At 42.0% G+C, this 16382-nt stretch overlaps 1 protein-coding gene across 6 annotated transcripts in view; it reads right to left on the reverse strand.

The window, feature by feature from the left end:
• The window catches only part of LOC141048054 (scaffold attachment factor B2-like), a 350882-nt gene that overhangs the window by 240412 nt on the left and 94088 nt on the right, over positions 1-16382 (reverse strand). For all 6 annotated transcript variants that reach the window (XM_073543402.1, XM_073543397.1, XM_073543398.1 and 3 more), the window contains exons 5-7: positions 15615-16080; positions 15277-15323; positions 7052-7152 (exon numbers count right to left, since the gene is read on the reverse strand). In XM_073543402.1, coding sequence (XP_073399503.1) covers positions 7052-7152; positions 15277-15323; positions 15615-16080 — 614 coding nt within the window. The remainder of the gene's footprint in view (positions 1-7051; positions 7153-15276; positions 15324-15614; positions 16081-16382) is intronic.

Raw genomic sequence — 16382 nt, forward strand, 5'->3', positions numbered from 1 at the left:
GTCAAGCTAGAAAAAAGTGTTTCATCAATGAGAAGCAAAGGAGAGCCAGGCTGAAGTTTTCCAAAGACCATAAGGATTGAACCATAGAGGACTGGAGTAAGGTAATCTTCTCTGAGGAGTCTAATTTTCAGCTTTGAACACCACCTGGACGTCTAATGGTTAGACGGTGACCTGGAGAGGCATACAAGCCACAGTGTCTTGTACCCACTGTGAAATTTTGTGGAGGATCGGTGATGATCTGGGGATGCTTCAGCAAGGCTGGAATTGGGCAAGTTATTCTTTGCAAAGGACTTATGAATCAAGCCGCATAAAAGCGGTGATTAAAAATCATGGTTATTCCATAAAATATTGATTTCTGAACTGTTGCCGAGTTAAAACATTAGTATTGTTGTTTCTAAATGATTATGAACTTGTTTTCCTAGCATTATTTGAGGTCTGCAAGCACTGCATATTTTTGTTATTTTGACCATTTCTCATTTTCTGAAAATACAAAATTTAGTGCTTGGAAATACGAAGACATGTCTGTAGTTTACAGAATAAAAGAGCAATTTACATTTTACTCAAAAATATACCTATAAAGAGGGTGAAAAAAAATCAGACAAACTGAAAATGTTGCAGTGGTCTCAATTTTTGCCAGAGTTGTATATCACTTTACATAATTTAAGTTTCACCACTTTTTTGGAAGTGCATTGAGCAGCAAGGTGGTGTGCTGGTAAAAGGGGAAAAAAAAACAAAAAAAAACAAAACTCTTTTAAATCATCTTCCTGAGCGAGTGTGAACGAGCTGAGTGTGACCTGAGCGTAAGTGCGAACTGTGGTAAGTGTGTGACTTGAAATTCAGTGACTTTAGATTCAGGGAGTTTCCAAGGGAGGTCTTACTGAATTGCTGTTATATTAACTTTTTTTTTTTTTTAAATTTATTTTTGCTCATCTTATTGTCTGGTGCAATCCCCATTAGGATGTGCTCCACTATTGCCAATGCCATCCAGTGCACGTCTTGCCGCATGTATGAAATCCTTGAACAGCCGGTCGAGGGTGCATACTGCTGTGCAAGATGTGAGCACGTTGTGCATTTGGAAGCCCAGATACTGGATCTAAATGTGCAGCTGGCAACACTGAGATCCATAGACAATATGGAAAGGAGTCTTCTGCTCACTGAGCAGACACTCAATGGGATAGATGAGGGGGGGGATGCTAGGTTGGAGCTGCAGGACAATGAAGCAGCTAGCTGGGTGACAGTTAGAAGGCGGGGTAGAGGGAAGAGCACCAGGGAGGCTAGTCCTGATCTGGCACACCCCAATAAGTTTGCCAAGTTGGCAGATGAGGGGAGTGTTAGTGCAGGAGTAGCAATGCTGCAGCAAGGCATGTCCTCTGAAAGCCGGAGGAGTGTCTGCTCCAGTAAGGGGGGAAATAGGAGAGCAGGCCAGACAGGTTCTGGTAGTGGGAGACTCTATTAGGGGAACAGGGCAATCTGTCACAAAGACAGGGATCGTCGAACGGTGTGCTGCCTACCTGGCGCTCGAGTCCGACACATCGCTGATCGGGTTGACAGATTACTGGGAGGGGCTGGAGAGGATCCAGCGGTCATGGTGCACATTGGCACAAATAACAAAGTTAGAGGTAGGTGGAAGATCCTTAAAGATGATTTCAGGGAATTAGGCTGTAAGCTTAAAGCAAGGACCTCCAAGGTGGTATTTTCGGAAATACTTCCTGTACCACGTGCCACGCCAGAGAGGCAACGGGAGATTAGGGAGGTTAATAAGTGGCTCAGGAATTGGTGTAGGAAGGAGGGGTTTGGGTTCCTGCAGAACTGGGCCGACTTCTCAGTTGGCTACAGGTTCTATGCTAGGGATGGGCTGCACCTCAATGGGGAGGGTGCAGCTGTGCTGGGGGAGAAAATGGCTAGAAGGTTGGAGGAGTGTTTAAACTTAGGGACGGGGGGGGAGGGTATTCCTTTTATAGGAGGGGAAGACAGTGCAGATAGAGACCTGGGCACAAATGATGACATTGGGGGTGGAGGTGGCATGGGGGGTGGGGTTAGAACAGTTAATAATTTAAGAAAGAATAGAGGTACAGAGAGATACATAAAGTGCATGTATACTAATGCCAGAAGTCTCGCCAACAAAATGGAGGAATTGGAGTTAATGTTGTTGGAACATAATTATGACATGGTGGGGATACCTGAGACATGGCTGGATGAGAGCCATGACTGGGCTGTTAATTTACAGGGCTATAGTCTGTTCAGAAATGACCGTACAAATAAGCGAGGGGGAGGCGTGTGTTTATATGTAAAATCATCCTTAAAACCCATCCTTCGTGATAATATATATGAATCTAATGAAAATGTAGAGTCCCTGTGGGTAGAGATAAGGGGAGGGGGGAAAAAATAATAAATTACTGATAGGGGTTTGTTATAAATCTCCAAAAATAATGGAAGCTACAGAGAATATCCTCATAAAGCAAATAGATGAAGCAGCGACTCAAGAAGAAGTCATTATTAGGGGGGACTTCAACTACCCTGAAATACATTGGGGAACCGAAACCTGCAGTTCCAGCAAGGGTAATAGGTTTCTGACAACGATGAGAGACAATTACCTTTCACAACTGGTTCAGGACCCAACAAGAGGGGGGGGGACTGCTAGACCTAATATTAACCAACAGGCCAGACCGCATATCAAATGTAAGGGTTGAGGGTCACTTGGGTAATAGTGATCACAAATTAATAAGTTTTCATGTATCCTTTAATAAGATGTGTAGTAGAGGGGTTACAAGGACACTAAACTTCAGGAAGGCAAATTTCCAACGGATGAGAGATGATCTTGGTGCAATTAACTGGGACGATATCCTGAGACATAAAAATACACAAAGAAAATGGGAGACGTTTATTAGCATCCTGAATAGGACCTGTGCACAATATATACCGTATGGGAATAAACATGCGAGAAATAGGAGGAAACCACTATGGCTAAATAGAGCTGTAAGGGGCGCAATAAGAGATAAAAATAAAGCATTTAGAGAATTAAAGCAAGTGATGAGGCATTAAATTAAATAAATTCTGTAAAAAGCAAATCAAGACAGCAAAGATTGAGACAGAGAGACTCCTTGCCAGAGAAAGTAAAAATAATCCCAAAATATTCTTTAACTACATAAATAGTAAGAAGCTAAAAAATGATAGTGTTGGTCCCCTTAAAAATAGTCTGGGTGAAATGGTGGATGAGGATGAGGAAAAAGCCAATATGCTAAATGACTTTTTCAACAGTATTTACACAAGAAAATCCCATGACGGATAACATGATCAGGGATAAAAATTCTCCATTAAATGTCACCTGCTTAACCCAGCAGGAAGTACGGCGGCGTCTACAAATCACTAAAATTGACAAATCCCCGGGCCTGGATGGGATACACCCCCGAGTACTGCAGGAATTAAGCACAGTCATAGATAGACCACTATTTTTAATCTTTAAAGATTCCATAATAACAGGGTCTGTACCACAGGACTGGCGTATAGCAAATGTGGTGCCAATATTCAAAAAGGGGACAAAAACTGAACTTGGAAATTATAGGCCAGTAAGTTTAACCTCAACTGTGGGTAAAATCCTGGAGGGTTTTCTAAGAGATACTATACTGGAGTATTTGGAGAAGAATAACCTTATGACCCAATATCAACATGGGTTTACAAGAGACCGTTCCTGTCAGACTAATCTGATAAGCTTTTATGAAGAGGTAAGTTCCGGACTGGACCAAGGGAATGCAGTGGACGTGGTGTACATGGACTTTTCAAAAGCTTTTGATACGGTGCCACACAAAAGGTTGATCCATAAAATGAGAACAATGGTGATAGGGGAAAATATGTGTAGGTGGGTTAAGAGCTGGCTCAGGGATAGGAAACAAAGGGTGGTTATTAATGGAGCACACTCGGACTGGGTCACGGTTAGCAGTGGGGTACCACAGGGGTCAGTTTTGGGCCCGCATCTTTTTAACATTTATTAATGACCTTGTAGGGGGCATAGAGAGTAGAATTTCAATATTTGCAGATGACACTAAACTCTGCAGGGTAATTAATAAAGAGGAGGACAATTTTATATTACAGGAGGATTTATGTAAACTAGAAGCTTGGGCTGATAAATGGCAAATGAGCTTTAATGGGGATAAATGTAAGGTCATGCACTTGGGTGGAACAAACAAGATGTATAATTATGTGCTTAATTGTAAGACACTGGGCAAAACAGTCACTGAAAAAGACCTGGGTGTATGGGTGGATGACAAACTCACATTTAGTGGCCAGAGTCAAGCAGCTGCTGCAAAGGCAAATAAAATAATGGGATGCATTAAAAGAGGCATAGATGCTCATGAGGAGAACATAATTTTACCTCTATATAAGTCACTAGTGCGACCACACTTAGAATACTGTGTACAGTTCTAGTCTCCGGTGTATAAGAAAGACATAGCTGAACTGGAGCGGGTGCAGAGAAGAGCGACCAAGGTTATTAGGGAACTAGGGGGTCTGCAATACCAAGACAGGTTATTACGCTTGGGGTTATTTAGTTTGGAGAATCGAAGGCTTAGGGGTGATCTTATTACAATGTATAAATATATGCGGGGACAATACAAAGACCTTTCTAATGATCTTTTTACTCTTAGACCTGTGACGGGGACAAGGGGGCATCCTCTACGTCTGGAGGAAAGAAGGTTTAAGCATACTCACAGACGCGGATTCTTTACTGTAAGAGCAGTGAGACTATGGAACTCTCTGCCATATGATGTTGTAATGAGTGATTCACTACTAAAATTTAAGAAGGGACTGGATGCCTTTCTTGAAAAGTATAATATTACAGGGTATATACACTAGTCTCCTTAATATTGCGTTGATCCAGGGAGCTAGTCTGATAGCCGTATGTGGAGTCGGGAAGGAATTTTTTTCCCCAATGTGAAGCTTACTGTTGCCACATGGGTTTTTTTTGCCTTCCTCTGGATCAACATGTTAGGGCAAGTTAGGATAGGATATGGGTTGAACTAGATGGACTTAAAGTCTCCCTTCAACCTTAATAACTATGTTACTATGTTACTTTCAAACAAAAGCATCTAAAAATGCACTTTATCCTATTCTACCATATTTTGAAAACTTCTACCATTTTGAGAACAACAACTTTACGATTATTATTGAGTTATACTTTTAAAAGGGGTAATCAGAGTTTTTGCATATGGGCATAAAAAAAAAACTAAGTCAGGATGCCAACTACCTGTTGCCGGCTCAGAGTGGGCACAGAACAGAGGAAAAAGTTTTTTGTCAGCTCACCAAACCGTAGCAAATGCGAAGTCTGGAGGAATGCAATCAATCCTGGGCGGTGCAGGGAACTTGGATTCCGGAAAATCTTGTAGGCACAATACTTGGGAGATGTTCCAGCAACTTCGACCAAAGGATGGTTAAAATCAAAAGACTTTATTCCAAAAAAATGATTAAAAACAGAATAGATGCATAAAAAACATATGGTTCACCAATGTGACAGACGCTTACGCGTTTCGGACTAGAGGGTCCTTACTCATAGCTTAACATCTTACAAATAAGCATATACCTATATACACTTGCTGGCTGAAGTAAAGTGGGAGGGAAACAAAATGGGCGGAGGTCCACAAAAAGCGTCTGTCACATTGGTGAACCATATGTTTTTTATGCATCTATTCTGTTTTTAATCATTTTTTTGGAATAAAGTCTTTTGATTTTAACCATCCTTTGGTCGAAGTTGCTGGAACATCTCCCAAGTATTGGGCACAGAACAGAGTCTACTGACATCACATAAAATACAGCAGTCTGCACTTCTACTCTGCTCTCCTGACGGGGCGTTTCTGCCGATGTCAAACTGACAAACTGACAGTCATCTCCTCATTACCCAATTGCAGGGAGACGGCTGTCAATCAGCATAACATCTTAAGCCCCATCAACAGAGCAAATTGGAAGAGAAGACATTGCTCTGTTGATAAGAAGCAGGCGATTTGCCGGCCGAGATCATCCCCATGCTGACTGTGCAGGTGGGGAAGAATCTTCCACACATTAGTTTAGAGTAGATTTCCCCATGTGAGATGTGACCGTGTTCTCATTAATCTCATAGTAATTACACATGGTTCTGCATAGTGCCAGGAGTTAGCAACTGTCAGTTCTTACGTCCATAGACAAAAACTATAGTAATTCTGGATCATCCCATTGAATATATGTAAAACAACTTTGAAAAATTTGCCTCCGTAACTAAACACATTTCTAGCCACACTACCTCACTCCATAAGATGGAGATCCTCATTATGGCAGGAAAAAAAGTACCAATAGTGATCTTGATAGCCTCACTGAGGAAAGTAATGTTCTGCCCTGCCTTTATCCCAACCATCATTGGGGCTCAGATTTATACCAGAACTTTAGATGGAAATATTAAACTGTGATAAAAGTCTAATAAGTCTCCTTTACAATTACACAATCTAATTACATAATGAAAATCAACACTGTCTAGAGGGTTAGATAAAAAGGTGGCATGAACCTGCCACCATCAGAAAGAAAATATTCACGTGTTTATACTAATTTTTTAGCATTAAAAATCTATATGAATACAAAATTTTATAATTCTTTAATTATCGCAATAAAGTAACTTCATCAGCTAAAACATTGATGACTAACAAAAATATAAAAACCAAAAACAAAATGATATACCTTTCCATACTTGCCCAAGATAGAAGATTAACAAAGTTTAAGAAGAAAATTAAATTTTACACAAAAAACTAACAGTAATAAAATTGCAGACAAAGTGGACAGTTTAGAACATTGACCTATTGCTTTACAACTGTGTTCTAAACGGTCCACTTTGTATGCAATTTTATTGTTACTTTCTGTATAGAAATATTTTTCCAATTAAACTTGGTTAATCTTTTATCTGGGACATATTTGCCCTATTTTTCTTTGTCTTTTCATTAATTATGGTAGTGTCCAGTGTTACTTTGGCCACCTCCATCAGCAGGTATAGTGTCTGACGGACTATCATTATGTATTCTATTCTAAGGATTTTACTTACCTTTCCATACTTGCTGAAGAGATTCTTCAAATCTGTTGCTCTTGTTGTAGATGAAAGTCCACTCACCCACAAATTCTTACCAGAGCTGGCATCAATTTGTCCTATCAAGAAAAGTTGAAGGTCAAATCTTGAAACTTTAAAAAAAAAAAAAAAAACACTGTAGAAAGACATTAAGTCAAGTGTAGAAACATTCCTAAGTTCTTTGTACATTGTGAGCATCTCAATGACATGTGTGAGGCCAACATGTGAGTTTCAGAAAACCGGAAACTCCAGCTCATTCTTTGGACTTGTAAAACTGGAACATTTCAAGATGATCCCTTTCATAAAAGACAAGAAAAATGAAATCTAAAAACATGTTTAGTGAAAAGGGACAACCTCTTTAAGGCACTTGCTAAATGGACTATAAATGAACAGTAAATTATTAGAAGCTGTTCTGTAACAAACAGATGAAAAGCTTCCGCATCACAGCTCTAGAATCCCTCATTTGCTTCAGACAATATTTATTGTGCTACCCAAGTAGTCTTACAAAGCTCCCACTGAAAGCCTACTAGCATCCTCAAGTCATGATAGGAGCCTAAGGCCTGTTTCACACTTCCGTTTTTCGACGTCAGTCAAAATCCGCAAACTTTTGAAAAAAAACGGATCCACCAAAAAAGGAGCGGATCCGTTTTTTCCCCCATAGACTTGACTGACGGTCGTCCGTCCCACCCGTTTGACATATCCGTCAAAATGTTTTCGTCTCCCGGGCAGATGAGACGGACTCAGTGACTTTTTTGCTTGACGGTCCGCTAATTTGAATTGCGCATGCCCGGAAGCTTTACTCCGGGAGACACTTTAACCATGACATGCCGTTCCGGGATAGTCAAAAATTCTCTCTCGGCTGCGGTTCCTTTAAAATGCAGACTTCGGCGGATCCGTCAAAACAACGGTCCGGTGGCACCCGTTAGTGTCTCAACGGACACGGAACCGTTCTCTGCCTTTTTCACGGATTGCAACTGACAGAAAAGACCTGAGTGTGAAACAGGCCTAACCGAACAGCTTTGTCTGCCATGTATGACACCCTACTCACACCCTTCAGTACTGAAATACAGTTCTAATAACATGCAGACAAAGTTACAGCATTTTGGAAAGTTGTTATAAACACCAAGCACAGATTAGACAAGAATGGATTGTCAGACATGTTATGACTCAGAAGAGCTAATTAGCATGTCAGGGCGAAGGGCAGAATTCTTTTAAAAATAAGGGACAACACTATAAATAATGAGTCCCATTTATAATAAGTAAATCATATAGAAAGTAGAAAGACACACATCGCTTCCTTTGCTGTTAAAAGTTCTTTATTTTAACTCATGGACTTTGCTTTGTGACATTGTTGAATATGTCTGACCAATCTGGGTGAACCCTTTCCATGGACAAATTGTTTTTCCCACGTAAAAAAATTGCAGGGACAGAATCTATAATGTGTGTGTGTCTATAATATATATACTTTTTGTAAGGCCGAAAGTGCCCCTCTCAGCTTATACTGAGCTTAATGCAGGGGGCATTTATGCACATGTAATCGAAGTACATGTATCAAAGTACTGGCAGTTATAACATGGCAGTTAGACAGGGAAGGAGACAGGTAAGACAAATAAATCTATTCCCTGTACATTTGGAGTATAACAAATATATACCATACGCATTTGTGTAATTTATATCCTGCCCGCTGCATTAACTCTATACACTCCATCCATATCGGCCCCTCGCTCCTTTCCTCTATGTATAGCACTCACGCTCTTTTCACATTGTTAAACTGCACAGATCCAGTCAGTCCCAACATTCAACATAAGAGATGCTCTCACAAATCACTTAACCATCTGCTCCCTCTTTCTATCCTCCTTCTCCTAGTCGCAGGAGACATTGCTCCCAACCCTGGTGCCCCATGTTATAGAAAGTCAAACCCCCCCCAACTGCTACACTCAGAAACCCCTCTAATCTTATTAATATTCCCTGCATGCCATCTGTCTCTCTTAATTGTGCACTTTGGAATTCTTGCTCAGTGTGTGTGTAACAAACTATGCTTCATTCATGACTTTTTCCTTTCTAATTCTATTAACCTCCTGGCTCTTACTGAAACCTGGATCCAGCAGTCAGACACTACCGCTGCTCTTTCATGGCTGGATATCCTTAAAGACAAATGTCCAGGAAGGATGGGAAATCTTGAAAAATGAAATTCTCAAAGCACAATTGTTAATTCCGAAAAGAGGGAAGAATAGGAAGCATTTAAGGAAACCAGGATGGATGAACACAGAACTTGCATCTTCTCGCCCAACCACTTGCATCAGTGACCCATTTCCGTCACATTCCATGGGCCTCAAGGACACCGTTCTCTCCTGGTTCTCCTCCTCTCTCTCTGACCGCTCCTTTACTGTATCTTATGCCGGTTCCTCCTCCTCTCACCTTCTCCTTACTGTTGGGGTTCCTCAAGGATCGGTTCTAGGCCCCTCCTCTTCTCCTTGCACACTGCCCCTATTGGTCAAACAATCAATAGATTTGGTTTCCAGTACCATCTCTATGCTGATGACACCCAATTATACGCTTCTCCTGACATCACACCAGCCTTTCTAGAAAACACTGGTGATTGTCTAAACGCTGTGTGTTATGAATGGGTCACCGAGGAGAAAAAAGCAAAACAAGCTAAGTCACAGAAAACCAGAGATGTTGGTGACTCTGCAGATTCCTGATCCTAACCACACAACTAGCAGCAGCCGTGAAGCATACCTACGATGGTCCTAGATGCTTCGTCACAGCCGGAGGACTAAATAAGTCTGAAGCAAGAAAAGGGGAAAACTGCCCAAGCCGAAAATCCTGTTCTGACTAATGTGGATGCATTTTTTCAGGCCTTGGGGTTGTTGTATGATGAACCTAATGCTGTTGATAAAGCTGAGAGAACCCTGTTGGCATTAAACCAGGGTCAGGATTCTGCAGAGTTATATGGTCAAAAATTCCAAAAGTGGGCGGTCCTTACTACATGGAATGATAGTGCATTGGCGGCTCTCTTTCGGAAGGGTTGATCAGAGCCTATTTTCCTGCCTGTGTTTGTGCTTTCATCTTGTTTCACCGTCAATATATGTGTGGGGGTTGTCTTTCCTTTGGGGTCTGCTCTGGGGCAGTTAGTTTTCCCCTTTTCTTGCTTCAGGCTTATTTAGTCCTCCGGCTGTGACGAAGCGTCTAAGACCATCGTAGATACGCTCCATGGCTGCTGCTAGTTGTGTGGTTAGGATCAGGGATCTGCAATCTGCATAGTTACCAACCTCTCTGGTTTTCTGTGATTTAGCTTGTTTTGCTTTTTTCTCCTCTGTGACCCATTCATAACAGCTGTGTGTAACATCATGTCCTCACTATATCTGAAACTGAACCTGTCAAAGACTGAACTCCTTGTGTTTCCTCCCTCTACTAATGTACCTTTACCCGACATTGCCATTTCTGTGTGTGGTTCCACTATTACTCCCCAGCAACATGCCGGCTGTCTTGGGGTCATACTTGATTCCGAGCTTTCCTTTGCCCCCCACATTCGATCACTGGCTCGCTCTTGTCATCTGCACCTCAAAAACATTTCTAGAATTCGACCTTTTCTTACTTTTGACTCTGCAAAAACCCTTACTGTTTCTCTTATTCATTCTTGGTCTCCCTCTTACCAAACTCTCCCCTCTCCAATCTGTCTTGAATGCTGCAGCCAGGATCATATTCCTCACCATTCGTTACACCGATGCCTCTACCTTGTGCCAGTCATTACACTGGCTACCCATCCACTCCAGAATTCAGTATAAACTTATTACCCTCACCCACAAAGCCCTCCATGGCTCAGCACCACCCTACATCTCCTCCCTTGTTTCAGTATACCATCCTACCTGCGCCCTCCGTTCTGCTGATGATCTGAGGTTAGCATCCTCAATAAATCAGAACCTCCCACTCCAGTCTCAAAGACTTTACACGTGCTGTGCCAATTCTTTGGAATGCACTTCCCAGGTCAATACGATTAGTCCCCAATCCCCGCAATTTTAAGCGTGCCCTGAAAACGCATTTATTCAGACTGGCCTATCGCCTCAACACATTAACCTAAACTATCCCTGTGTGGCACAGCCAAAAGTTTTACCATAACCAGGATCCCCACATCATGTTCCCACCTGCTTTATGCATCCATTAGCCAACTGTGCCTTTACTGTTACACACTTAACATTATGGCTGCTCCATACAATCAGGGCAACTGTTACCACCCACCTTTCGTGTCTACCTCTTTCCTCATAGACTAAGCTTGCGAGCAGGGCCCTCATTCCTCTTGGTATTTGTTATAATCTATGTCATTATTGTTATTCTGTAGTGTCTATTGTCTGTACAAATCCCCTCTGAAATGTAAAGTGCTGCGGAATATGTCGGCGCTATAGAAATAAAATTTATTATTATACTCGAGTCATATACGCCAGGGGAGCGGCGGGGGAGCAAGGGTGTCAGGTCATACTTGTCCCCTCCTGGCATGTCTCTGCAGCCCCCCTGCTTTTCCCATGGTCTCCGGCGCCTGTGTTCAGCGGTCACGTGGTACCGCTCATTAAAGTCATGAACATGTGCATATTCATGACTTTAATGAGCGGAACCACGTGACCGCTGAAGGAAGGAAGAGCTGCTGGAGACCGTGGGAGACGCTCCAGGAGGGGGTAAGTATATGCGATATTCACCTGTCCCTGTTCCACCGATGCGCGCCGCTCTGTCCTCTGTCTGTAACGGTCAGGTCAGAGGGCGTGATGACGTGGTTAGTGCACACCACGCCCTCTGCCTGAACAGTCACTGACAGAGGTACCCGGAAAACAGAGCGAAGCGCGGTGGTGGAACGGGGACAGGTGAATATAGCAGGTGCCTGGGCCCTGAGCCATAGCGCGCTGGTGTCCCCACCTGCTCAGGACACCGGCACCTGGCCCCCAGCGACAAGAGGTGAGTATGTCTTTTCTTTATTCGCAGCAGCAGAATATGGGACATAATCTATGGAACATCTTATGGGGCAGCATATGAGGCTATAACCTATATGGGGCATAACCTATGGAGCAGCATATGGGTTAACCTATGGAGCACCTTATGGAGCAGAATATGGGGCATATTATTCTATGGAGCATCTTATGGGGCAGCATATGGGGCATATTCTATGCAGCATTTTATGGGGCCATTATTAACCTTTGCGCAGCATTATATGGTGTGTATTTTGTATGGAGCATCTTATGGGGCCAACTGTATGAAGCATTATATGGGGCTCCTGATTCAATATGGATATTCATAAACATTTAACCTACTGATGTTTCAATTAATTTTACTTTTATTGGTATCTAACAAACTGCTTGCTGACATAGAATAGAGTTAACACATGCAGGATGGATCAGTGTAGGAGTGCACCCGTCTCCCTCCACATACTGCCGTACCACTTAATGGACGCCCAAGAGTTAAAATAAAGGACTTTTAGCGACAAAGGAAATGGCGAGTCCTGTCTTTCAGCTTTCTACACGATTTACCACAATTGTTGGCTTCTGCACCACAAGAAAGTTTCCTTAGCAGTTATTTGTCTCCCCATTCCTTATGTCCATATTCTCATTAAGTATAAAATCTCACTACAAGATCAAGATCTAGAAACACAAACAGTGAACACCAAAATTTGTGTTGGACTTTAAACATTTAGCCACAACTGAAGAACATTTAGATCTGTGCGCACATATAGATGTTGGAGTATATATAAATGAACGTGTGCACATAATAGAAGGATTTGTGGCTAAATTAATGCATACCTAACAGATGGATTCTATCAATATATGTGTGCATATCAATGAACGTGTGTATGCATTAAAGCAGATGTGTATCTAAATATATCATTTAAAACCGTACAGTTTATAGTATGTGTAATGGTGAGCTCCTATACAAGAGTATCTAAGCTGATCATGTGCAATACTGCAACATACACTGGCTTAGCTGCATAGGATAAAAACAAAGAAGAGTAGATCTACTAGCATCACTTTTGGCTGCAATATACAAGCTATATAGTACTTTATCAAATACACTGCTCCAAAAAAATAAAGGGAACACTTAAACAACAGAAATTAACTGCAAGTAAATCAAACTTCTGTGAAATCAAACTGTCCACTTAGGAAGCAACACTGATTGACAATCAATTTCACATGCTCTTGTGCAAATGGAATAGACAACAGATGGAAATTATTGGCAATTATCAAGACACACTCAATAAAGGCGTGGTTCTGCAGGTGGGGACCACAAACCATATCTCAGTACCAATGCTTTCTGGCTGATGTTGTGGTCACTTTTGAATGTTGGCTGTGCTTTCACACTCGTGGTAGCATGAGACAGACTCTACAACCCACACAAGTGGCTCAGGTAGAGCAGCTCAACCCGGATAGCACATCAATGCGAGCTGTGGCAAAAAGGTTTGCTGTGTCCATCAGCGTAGTGTCCAGAGGCGCTACCAGGAGACAGGCCAGTACACAGGAGACGTGGAGGGGGCCGTAGGAGGGCAACAACCCAGCAGCAGGACCGCTACCTCTGCCTTTGTGCAAGGAGGAACAGGAGGAGCACTGCTGCAAAAGGACCTCCAGCAGGCCACAAATGTGCATGTGTCGGCACAAACTGTTAGAAACCGACTCCATGAGGATGGTCTTAGGGTCCGACGTCCACAGATGGGGGTTGTGCGCACAGCCCAAAACCGTGCAGGACGCTTGGCATTTGCTACAGAACACCCGGATTGGCAAATTCGCCACTGGCGCCCTGTGCGCTTCACAGATGAAAGCAGGTTCACACTGAGCACAAGTGACAGTCTGGAGACGCCGTGGAGAGCAATCTGCTGCCTGCAACATCCTTCAGCATGACAGGTTTGGCAGTGGGTCAGTAAAGGTGTGGGGTGGCATTTATTTGGAGAGCCGCACAGCCCTCCATGTGATCGCCAGAGGTAGCCTGACTGCCATTAGGTACCGAGATGAGATCCTCAGACCCTTTGTGAGACCATATGCTGGTGCAGCTAGCCCTGGGCTCCTCCTAATGCAGGACAATGCCAGATTTCATGCGGCTAGAGTGCGTCAGCAGTTCATGCAAGATGAAGGCGCTGACGCTATGGACTGGCCTGCCCGTTACCCAGACCTGAATCCGAATGAGCACATCAGGGACATCATGTCTCGCTCCATCCACCATCACGTTACACCACACTGTCCAGGAGTAGGTGGATGCTTTAGTCCAGGTCTGGGAGGAGATCCCTCAGGAAACCATCCGCCGCCTCATCAGGAGCATGCCCAGGCGTTGTAGGAAGGTCATACAGGCACGTGGAGGCCACACACTACTGAGCATCTTTTCCTTGTCGTAAGACATATCCACTGAAGTTGGATCAGCCTGTAATTTGATTTGACACTTTGATTTTGAGTATCATTCCAAATCCAGATCTCCATGGGTTATTAATTTTGATTTACATTGATAATGGTTACATTTTATGTAATAAAAATTTGCAACTGGAATATTTCAGAGATCTAGGATGTGGTATTTTAGTGTTCCCTTTATATTTTTGAGCAGTGTATGATGGGGTTAGATATACTGGCTCAGTAGCCCAATATACAAGGAAGCGCAAAGTACCCGGGATGACAAAGTCCTACTAGATTACCAAGGACTAACATAAAGGGCACAATAAGAAAAACAGCACCCCAGTGAGCGGTGACAGAGTCTATGATGGTAGTGCACACAAAGCTGAAATCTAGGATCTCAAGGGCTGTACTTATCAAGTAATGATTGGACGTCTTGTTCCTGTGCCTAAGGGGGATTGGCACTGCTTATAACATTTACCAATGTTGGAGAGTGTCTTAACACATACTGTTCAATCTCCTTCACTCCCGCAGTCAATCGCTGGTCTCCGTTGTCAAGTACAGTATTGTACATGCAAACTTCACCACTCAGACCAGTGATTTGTTATAGCAGTCTTTGCCTAAATGCAAGAGATGTCATGCTTCAAGACCATTAGAGACCACCAGAGCAAAGACATTAGTATGCTGGGTCATTCACTTTGTTTTACAATATTGCTATTTTTCAAGGTTTTCATACCGCTTTAAAATGTGTTGCACGAAAACACACTAAGTAAATCTTACTGCAAAAAAAAAAAAAAAACAAGCAGCATGCAAAAAAACTTAAAAACATTTAGCATAATATGCAATCTTAGATACCTTTATCATCTTTTGTGACACTTTTATCAATTTCCTCATCAGCCGAACTAAAGGAAAATGTGAAAATGAGTGAAGGGGTAAAAAAATAGGTGAGCACTCATCTTTAAACAAAAATATGTAAGATATTATGGGCACATTTCATTACATTCCAAAATTAAAGCAAAAAGTGTGAGAAAACTGAGGCAATACAAATAATGTTTTAGAAGAAATTAAGATCGAAGATTTTAGATACCTATAATATAGCCAAATAGTAAAACTGCCTTACTGAAAGGAAACAAAACTCCAAAAAAAAAACAAAAAAAAAAAACATTTTTTCTAATACCAATAAGAGAACAAACCTCATTTTCTGATCATCCTCTTTTGAGGAGGGCTCTTTTACAGCAGAGCTTTCCTCTTGCACATCTTCATAATTCTTGGAGTCTTCTTCACCATCAGGTGGTTTTTCTTCGTTTTCCTCCTTTTTAGTGAGATCATGTTGAGGTTGGCTACTCTGACCACTTGTTTTATCTACATCTATCATTTCAAAGTCTGTATCCTTGTTAGTGTTTTGTGCTTTAGACTCCCTATCATCTGAAGCTAAGTCTTTATTTTCTCCATCTTCACAACCTTGATTTGATTCCCCTGCTAAATCTATAATGCTGCCCGCAGATTCAATTGTCACAAAAATCTCCTCTTCCTCTTTGGGGTTCTCTGGTTCAACACAACTTTCTTCTTGCTTAAATGAGTCTTCTATTTCTGGAACCTCTTCTTTGAGCTGTTCACATTTATCACTTTCCCCCAATATCTCGAGCACTTTCTCATTTTCTATAGATTTAATAAGAATAGAACGGCACAATTTAATTACCAGGAACAAAAACAAATCACAAATGTGGAACCGGCATGGCTGCCAAATTTGAATACAAAACACAGATAATAGAAAGGAGCTTAACGAAGTACATGTGTACGAAGTTGAAAGCATTCAATACGAATAACTAAATGTCCCCCCCACCAAAAAAAAAAAAAAAAAAACAAACAAACTAAAAACGCTGGAAACAAAAATAGCATCTGTTTAAACTTCATGTGTTCTTGAATTTAATCCGACTTCAAGTTATGTTGAAATTCTCCAT

This window comes from Dendrobates tinctorius, unplaced genomic scaffold, assembly GCF_039654945.1.
Source record: "Dendrobates tinctorius isolate UK_male_01 unplaced genomic scaffold, ASM3965494v1 ptg000132l, whole genome shotgun sequence".
Lineage (NCBI taxonomy): Eukaryota > Metazoa > Chordata > Amphibia > Anura > Dendrobatidae > Dendrobates > Dendrobates tinctorius.